This window comes from Cibotium barometz, chromosome 41 (genome assembly GCF_041138505.1).
Source record: "Cibotium barometz isolate CiBa-2024 chromosome 41, ASM4113850v1, whole genome shotgun sequence".
NCBI classification, from domain to species: domain Eukaryota; kingdom Viridiplantae; phylum Streptophyta; class Polypodiopsida; order Cyatheales; family Cibotiaceae; genus Cibotium; species Cibotium barometz.
Genome location: NC_141086.1, coordinates 26,151,596 through 26,160,620, shown reverse-complemented (window position 1 = coordinate 26,160,620; position 9,025 = coordinate 26,151,596). Strand labels below are relative to the sequence as shown.

Here is a 9,025-nt window from a genome sequence, read left to right as displayed (position 1 = left end):
TTGCAAGTTGCATTTGGACAAAGGTTTTATTTTGGGAAAAAGTCATGAGTGGTTGGGCTATACAGGTTGTAGGTTGCATTTTGGAAAAAGACTCATTTGGGAAGTAGTTGAATGCTAGTTTTGGGAAAAGTTAATGGTTGGACAACAAGTATTTTGTCACATTTCAGAAAATGAACATGCGTAACATATGCATTTGTTGGATAGGTAGTTGAGGAATCTACACATACTAGTTTTGGGCCATTTTAGCCACTAGTATGCGTAGCACATGCATATGGCTACATTGGTAATCCTTTGGTAGTGAAGCAAAGTATATTGCAACATTTCATGATGTTTAACATATGTATTGGCTATCTTATGGTGAAGCAAAGTATATTACAGCATTGCAGGTGTATCAAAAGTATATTCGAATGTATTTTATTCGAGCATATCTATGAAGGGAAGTATGTACATGTGGTGCTTGTGTTGTTGGTACTTTTTTCTAAGCCCAATCATTAATGTGTATCATGACTAGTTTAGTATCACGAGTTTCAAGGTGCTTGGTAAGAGTTTAAACCTAAGTTTTATCATGACTAGTTTAGTATCACGAGTTTCAAGGTGCTTGGTAAGAGTTTAAACCTAAGTTTTATCTTAAATAACAAAATTTAAATATTTATATTTTGTTTACTTTGTACTAACTTTCTAGTGTGGGACGGGGGAGTCGATTCTCTTCCATGGTTATGGTGAAGAGAACCAACTCCCCTTCTCCCAAAGAGAGCTTGGTGTAGCCACCATCGGCACAACGACGCTACTCTCTCTTGTTATGTGGTAAAGGGACGGGTCCTCACCATCGACACAAACGATGCTGAGATTGAGATCTTGGAGATGTTCTTATTCGAGTCCACTTACATCATCTCTCCTATCATAGGTAGGCTTGAATCCTATCTACTTTGCTATTTAAATTTTTTTCTATATGCATGAAAATTTAAGATAATACTTGGACTTTGTTTTAATCAATGTGATAATTTTGTTGTGGAAAAGAAGTCTCAAACTTCGAATATTACTAATATATTATGATAGTTTTATTGAAAAAAAAGCCTTTCATTTTAAAATAATGCTTGTCGTTGAAGGGTGTCATTTAAAAATTTTACGTGGTATGAAAAGGAGTGATAAAAGATACCTGTCAATTGAAATTGTAAGACACCCGTTAATTTTAGGCCCTGAAAGCTTTGAGTGATATTAATGAAAAAAGACTTCATGAGCGAAACCGTCTACACGACAGAGACGACGAAGCTAATGACAAAAGCGTTTCTCTGTTCGAGCGTGCTCGTTTCTAACCCCGGCTTGAAAAACAAAAACAAAACGTGCACACGTGTGTGAAAATCATAGGATGTTTTTTTTTCCCAAACAAGTCGTCTCTATGAAAGGTTGTGACGCATGACCAAGCATCGTATTGTCTTTTCGAGAATGTGGCCTAGTACGTAGTAAGCTTGACAGAGCGAGTGTGCGCTCACCTGTGGGAGAGGCAACCAAAACAGCATTAGAGAAACCTTACCCTAACCCTAAAACATGCCTGCACAGACTGCTTCGTCTCCCAGAGGCCACACAGAGAACGCTCCTGCAGAGCAGCAGCAGCAGAAGAAGCTCTCGCCTGCGGAGCACAAGAAACAAGCAGAGAAACCTGAAAACGCTGAGGAGCACAAAAAGCAGGAGCAGAAAAAGCAGCCCGCTGCAGAGAAGAAGAAGCACACATCTAAGAACAATGCAGAGCAGAGAAAGCACTCTCCTGCAGGTCAGAGAAAGCCCTCTCCTGCAGATCAGAGAAAGCATGCATCATCTGGGACCCCTTCACGAAGCCCCTCCCCTGGCCCTGGCCCCGTTGCTGTCTATGAACCCTCTCCCATACCCCCGGATATGTGGACTCAGAAGATGCTCCATGTGTGGAAGGTAGAGCCATCCATTTTCTGATGTCAAGAATTTTGTAAAAAGAGAATGCAAACATGATTACTAAGATGTGTGCGGCATGTACATAAGGCCGTGCATTATGACATGATTACTAAGATGTGTGCGGCATGTACATAAGGCCGTGCATTATGACATGTACATAAGGACGTTCATTTGATGACATGTAGAAGGATCTTTCTTGTTACCATTTGCATTTTCTTGAGAGACTGCCCCATCAGAAATAGGGGAAAAGATATCGGGAGCGAAGACAACCAACAGAGCAGGGACTTGGAATCCTTTCATCTAGGAAAAGTGGTGACTGATGTCCTTTCACTGTTTTCAAGGTTTTTGGGGAGCTGATGACAGGCTGAATCAGAGCTGTGCACACTTACAGCATGTGAACATGCGTAGGTTGTTTCTGGCCAGGCGGCTGCCAATGGACGGTGAAAATGAGTTCCACAGACATTCTGCCATCCAATTGTCCTGCCACCCCTTCCCTCCTGCTGCAGTGGGCTGCTCTCCTGTCCTTTTGTAGCAAATTGCTCGTCTGTTAATGTCTCTTGTATGGAGAGATTCTGGCGGGCAGTGTGATTTGCTGATTTCAGATTCCAGGACAGATGGCTATTCTCCACTGGTCACTGGATGGCAGTCTATTACTGAATGGCTGGGGAAGGGGGTGCTGGAACTGTTCTGCTCCCCTTTGAATTGAAATCCAGCGGGATTCCTCTGACAATCCTGGGAGTATGGAGAATCTCTACTAGAAACATCCAGTTCGGCTTCTCTCTGATGCAGTCTCACCATAAAAATGATGTCTGGGTTATAATTGGCTTTGGGCATGTATTTCTGGTGGCCACAAGATACATCAGCAAGTTTGCAGGTGGAATGGAGGCATTCAAGAATTTTGGTGAAATTAAGAGGGGGAACTGCAAGCCTATGGAGACGCCTGCACTCTAGCAGGGGTGATAACCAAGTCTCCTTTCATCATAGAAAGATGTGGAATGCATATCCCATTTTCGACTCTTGCTAGACATTTTGATGAATTCGTTTTGTACCCCGTGTTTTGATGATCAATGTTGAATGTGGGGCTGCTTTGAAACCTCATCTTTGATGCACTATCCTGAACTGATGAAGTCTTGCAGGCTGCTCTGGAGGACACACGGAATGCTGCCACAAAGAAGAAGAAACTGATCACAATTGATGATGTGGCCCGACAGGGAGAAAGTGGTACATATTGCTCTCTTTTCATGCAAATGTGATATTGAAAGAGAAGAAACCAGAACCTTGGAGTTGCCTCACCATCTCATGTTAGGTTTTTCTACATTTTGGACAGAAAAAGCTGTCAAGCTCACCAGTCCGAGATCCATTCAGGCATGCTTACACCTGGGAATTGATCCAAATGAGCTTGCGTACAGGTCTACTCAAGGTCTTTTGAGCTTCGTAATGGTTTGTAAATGCATACTGTCAAAGATTGTCCAGACTCCATACCAGTGGATTGATTAGCCCGTTGCAAACTTATCCACATGAGTCATAGACCAGCATCAAGAGCCTTGGTTTGTTGCCTCCTTCAATGACAAACCAAGGCTCATGACAAAGCAAGCATTGACAGCATGCTACTTCTTGCAGATCTGTAGAAGGTTTCCATCACAGAGGACTTTGTCATGAGTTTCAGGAGCTCAAGTTTGAGCATTATGAGAAACTTAGGAAAGGTACCTACTGCAAGAACAGTGCATGCAACTCTTTTTCTCACAAGTCAAGACAACTTAGATGTCTAACTCTGGGGAAACTTCTCAGACAAGATACAAAAGCTTCAGGCAGAAAGGTCTAAAATCATACAGAAACAAGAAGAAGACTCCGCCGCCGCCGCTGCTGCAGCAGCTTCCAGTGTTAGTCACAGTAAATATAAATGTCCAAAGGATTTCCAGGAAAAGGTAGAAGACAGTGTTTACTGCTTGTGTTTTGACATGCGACGCTAAAGCCCAAGCTGTGTAACTTTGGGCTATCCTGTCTCTTTAAATAGGAAAAACAGAGACTTGAAGTAATGCGCAGGCGGCAACAAAGGGAGCTTGAGCAAATGGCCAAGTTTGAGGCACAAAGACAGGTAGAGCAGCATGCATATGCCTGAACTTGCATGCACGCGCGTGCGTGTGTGTATGTGTACGTGTTCAACACTGATGAGTGCGTGTGGTGTGCATGTGTGTATTGAACACCAAAGAGTGGAGGTGTGGGTGTGTAAGCATGTGCGTGTGCATGTGCATTGAACACTAAGACTGTGCGGGCTCATGTATTGAATAATTAGACTTGCAAAGTAGAAGTAACCTTTAAGCAATTGTCAACTATCCAGCAAATGGCTAATGAGAACCAAGCAAGAACTGAAGCTGAAAGGAAAGCAGAAGAGCAGAAGGTTTAGTCAAGCTCTTCCCCTTTGTAAAGCTTCATGTTTTGTTACAGTGCACTGCTTATAGATTTATTCAAGGAGCATGCACACGATAAAATAAATGATGCACAAGGTTTGAACAACTCTACATTATCGAAGTGATGTTTTAGAGTAAAGTGAGAGGAGAGGATCTCATTGGAACTCACATATGTATTAGCCCTCTTTGTTCAGAGGAGCTTATAATTTCAGCTTTGATAAGATATGCAGAGGTTAGAGAAGGCTAAAAAAGAGAAGGAATGGCAAGCTGATCTCCGCAAACGAGAGTTGCAAAAGCTGAAGGAGGTATGTGCTTTAACAGTTTGCAAATCGTTAGCCTTTTTTGATGTCAATGCTGATGAAAGCAGGACAATTATCCCGGATTGCAAGCATTGTCAAGGAGATTGCAAACATCGTTGGTGACGTGTCTGGTAATCTTTAGGAGGAAGCACTTGAAAAGAAAAGCAAACAAATGGCAGCCGAAAGGTACCTGCGGGAACAGCAGCAGCTTGCTCAAGAGCAGCAACAGCTGGTAAAACACGCCATTTAATTGTAAAGATGCTGTGTGTTTGGGGTCAGGAGATTGTGTTAACTTAATAACCATGAGGACCTCTTGAGTCTATACCATGAGAAATCCATGAGGACTTACAGCTATCAGGACCTAGTAAATCTATACCTAGGCTAGATGATGGTTTGATCCAAACTCTTTATTTGTTATCTTTAACTTATAAACATGATCATAAGCAGTCTCTCTCATATATATATATATGTGTACATACACATATACATGACGAATGTATTTTATGAAATGTTATTATGAATGTATGCAGTCTATGTAATCTCGACTCTAAGCTCTAGCCCAACTGCCTCCCTCATGGCGCTGGGCAGGGACAGTCTGTAATGTATGTAAAACATGTACCTAATTTATGTGTGTGTGTGTATGTATGCATGCATGCACATATTCGAGATTTTATTTACCTTAAATGATGCTCTTGTACTTCTTTTACTAAATGTTTGGCACTCGTATAGAATGTTTTGAACTTTGATTTCATGGGTTTGCACTTTGAAATAATGCTATTAATCACTCATTGAGAGCAGAGGCAACAACGAAGAGAAGCCATGAGAAAGGAGCAAGAGAGAATTGCCAAGCAGGAGGAGTTCAGGAGGCAGATGGAAAAGATACAAGAAGCTCAACAAGAGGTTTTTTTGGCAATATATAAGAGGGCACTACGAAATGCGTCTATAACATGCATTGCAAAGATGTTTTAAGAAGTTAGGGCTCCTCATGCTGTGGAGCATGACCTTTCAAGTGTGCCTGTTGCCAAACCAGGTTCTAAGAAAGAAACAAGAGGAGATGCAACATAAGGATCTGGAAAGGAGAAGAATTATGGATGAGCAGAATAAGGAACGAGTCCATCAACACCTGGAGGCTCGAAAACATGCTGATGCCAGGCATGCTAATGCAGTTGCAAACTTCCATGAGCTGATGAGGAAGAGAGAAGAAGACTATCAGAAGCGCCAGGAGGTTTGTCCAGATTGCAAATCTCTACACTGCCTGCTTCCTAGCAGCTCATAGTAGATTGTGTATTTAGTCTGTAGTGTTGGTTCAGGAATTGAGAATAAAGCTGAAGAAGCAAGAGGAAGAGCACAGGATGCTTGAAGCAGAGAAGAAGAGGAAGGAGGAGCAGAAGGAGCGGCAACGTCTGGAGGTGATCAGAGAAGCACATGCCGAGCGGGACAAACGAGTTCAGGTACTATCTCAACAGCAGACATGTCAAGAGAAAGATCAATCGTTCCGTGTATGTCGTAGTATCTAGTCTATACTATGGAGTTGATAGTTATATAGTCTTGTGGGTTGACTACCATGAGTATGTAACATGCATGTTCCTAAAAGGTGAATTTGGGCATGTTCCTGGATTCATCTAGGTATAATTCAGCCGTATTAGCAGACATGCAGATTTTACATTGTGAAGTTTTCGTCCGAGTTGCAGCCAGTTGATATTGTGCTAATTCTTTCCATCTTTAGCGGTGCATTTGCCCTATCAACTACTTATTTGCTGTACTAATTCTTTCTATTAGCTACTTCCCTTAGTGCTAGGCTTCATTATCTGCCCTGCATCTCCGGAGGTTTGACAGAAACTCAGTACGAAGGGCTTTGTGTGAATATATGCTCTTTTGTGTGTGTGTGTGTGTGTGTGTGTGTGTGTGTGAGAGCATATCTTGATACAAAGTTCTACACCCACTATTGGGCACTGATGATGTTAGTGGGGATGTCGTAGTATCTAGTCCATACTATGCATAATGGAGTTGATAGTGGGGATGTTAGTGGGGATGTCGTAGTATCTAGTCCATACTATGCATAATGGAGTTGATAGTTATATAGTCTTGTGGGTTGACTACCATGAGTATGTAACATGCACGTTCCTAAAAGGTGAATTTGGGCATGTTCCTGGATTCATCTAGGTATATATATATAAACTCCCCGCCCATGGGATGGGTGGACAGGAGTTGGATGCGGGCAAGATTGCCCTACCATCCCTTGCGGGCGGCCTCGATGGGCCCGTGCTGATGGGCAGGCATGGTTCGGTAACCAGCCTAAGAGAACAGAATGTACATTCGCAAATCTGCTCCCGATGGCATTACATGCAATCCTAGTCAGCAATATAGTGAATAAGCTCACCTGCCCATCCCAGAGATCAATGCCTCACCTGCCCATCCCAGAGATCAATGCCTCTTATTACACCTTCAAATCTCCACACTTGGAGAAGTATGATGTGTGTAACGGGCCTTAAATACATGTGCTTGAGGTTGTGATGCTTTACACACCTGGACTATGTGGTGCTTTACACATTTGAGCAGCCCATCCCTCTATTTGCTGACTAGGATGCCGTCACACACATCATACCCGCCCATCTTACAGATCCAGCCTCTCTCATTGCATCTCAGGCCTTGGATGTGCTTGATGTGTGGTGCGTTACACGCTTGGGCAGCACCAGTCCCACTATCTGCTGACTGATGATGCTGGGCAATTCCCGTTAGACACATCAAACCCACCCAATCCACTGATCCAACACCTCCTCTCATTGCATCTCAAATCTCTATACTCGGACAGGCATGATGTGATCTTAACGGTGCTGTTCCTCCTCTCCATAGATAGTGAATGACTTACTCTCTCTGCTTGATGAGATCAGGCCTCAATGATATGCTGACAACCACACAAAAAAAAAAACATTTCTCTTTGCCATGTTTAAGGGTAAAAAGCGTGCTTAAATCCTGTTTGTTCTTTCTATGCAGGAATTGCTGCAAAAAGCAGAAGCTGCAGATCTCATCCTTCAGAACTTTATCATGAAGAGGCAGCTGGAGCATGCTCGTAAAGTGGTGGAAAGGCATATGGAGTTTGAGGACAAGCACTCCAGAGCAGAGAGCATGAAGCGAGTAAAAGCGTTGCACAGGTATCAGATCCTGCAACGCATAGAGGCGGAGACAGACCGGGTGCACAAATTGCTGGAATCCAAAGTAAAACAGGAAGACAGACACCGTAAGGCCAATGTTAACCTCTCTATCCACCGCCAGTCCATGTTGCAGCAGATGGAAAAGTTATCGGTGAGTGCTGTTCTAGCATGACAAGTGTAGGCGGATCTATTCTGGGGATTTCTTCCAAGCTGGCATAGGGCAATACACTCGTATGCTTTCCATTGATGGGAGACCCCTCATAATCTTGATGGCTTTCCATGTTTCTACAGATAAGCAAGCGATGGCGGGATACATTGAGCGATGCAGATAGAGCCGAGCTTGAGGAGACACAGAAACAAAGAGGAGGAACGCACCCTCTCTCTCCCATAAATGAGGATGGGCATGCCAAGAAGAAATAGGGGCAACCTTATGGTTCCAATTTGGTTATCAGTTTCACTGCTAGACAAATCAAAGTCAGTAACATCACATAAAATCAACTTTGATGTGACAAAGCACGGAAGAAAACATACATCACATACTATTGACACTCTCCTTAAGCTTTGGACTTTCAAAGAAGAGCAACCTAACAAAACAAGGCCTTACTATCACACTAGGATGTCTCACATGCATAGAGGGGATGCATATAGAGGAAAGGTGACACCATACATGGGTTGCACGAGAATATCTATGATGCTTAGTGTGGAGGTGACACACTCAGTTTGCTCCTTGTCTCCACTCTCCTTCAAGAACCTAACAATATATTCACAAAAATTAGAAAGGAACTTTGATGCTAAAATGATTTGTCATAATAATACGGGACCAAATCTTAGACCGAGTTTGAGCATTTAAGTAATTGTAAAAGATTTCGTGTAGAATAAGTCATATTTAAATCAAGGTCACAGAACATGCAGAAGTGTTTTCTAATGTTGGATGGCTTTGTGCTTCTCTCTCTCTCTCTCTCTCTCTCTCTCTCTCACACACACACACACACACACACACACACACTCTCTCTCTCTCTCTCTCACTCACTCACTCACTCACTCTCCCTCTCTCTCTCTCGCGCGCGCGCGCGTGTGTGCGTGTGGAAGAAACGATCACCGAATGGCGTTTGAAATGCAGTCTGTTATGACACTAGAGTTTACATTAGAGTTTGAGGTACAGAAAGAATCCTATTATTTATTAAAATTCTCACTTGACGCGGTGAGGAAGCACGGGGAGTCAATGCAATTGGTGAGACACGAC

General features: G+C 42.9%; 1 protein-coding gene across 3 annotated transcripts; it reads left to right on the top strand.

Moving 5' to 3' along the window:
- Positions 1 to 1,374: 1,374 nt before the first annotated feature.
- On the top strand, positions 1,375 to 8,612 carry LOC147614811 (uncharacterized). Of its 3 annotated transcripts, none has more exons than XM_086780161.1 (14): positions 1,375 to 2,797; positions 3,060 to 3,144; positions 3,251 to 3,332; positions 3,544 to 3,626; positions 3,712 to 3,848; positions 3,938 to 4,018; positions 4,262 to 4,321; positions 4,562 to 4,636; positions 4,773 to 4,862; positions 5,429 to 5,530; positions 5,661 to 5,855; positions 5,941 to 6,081; positions 7,625 to 7,933; positions 8,074 to 8,612. In XM_086780161.1, exons 1-14 carry the CDS (start codon positions 2,756 to 2,758, stop codon positions 8,200 to 8,202), a joined length of 1,611 nt encoding a protein of 536 aa, XP_086636287.1. In that variant the 5' UTR covers positions 1,375 to 2,755; the 3' UTR covers positions 8,203 to 8,612. The 3 variants fall into 3 exon arrangements, with proteins under 3 accessions (XP_086636287.1, XP_086636285.1, XP_086636286.1); XM_086780159.1 differs by having other exon boundaries at positions 1,404 to 1,923; XM_086780160.1 differs by lacking the exon at positions 4,262 to 4,321 and having other exon boundaries at positions 1,404 to 1,923.
- The last annotated feature ends 413 nt before the right edge of the window (positions 8,613 to 9,025 follow it).

Coding starts and splice junctions, on each gene's coding strand:
- LOC147614811 (XM_086780159.1), top strand. CDS start 1,546: ATGCCTGCACAGACTGCTTCGTCTCCCAGAGGCCACACAGAGAACGCT. Junction 3,145..3,250: donor GGCCCGACAGGGAGAAAGTG/GTACATATTGCT, acceptor CATTTTGGACAG/AAAAAGCTGTCAAGCTCACC. Junction 6,082..7,624: donor AGCGGGACAAACGAGTTCAG/GTACTATCTCAA, acceptor CTTTCTATGCAG/GAATTGCTGCAAAAAGCAGA.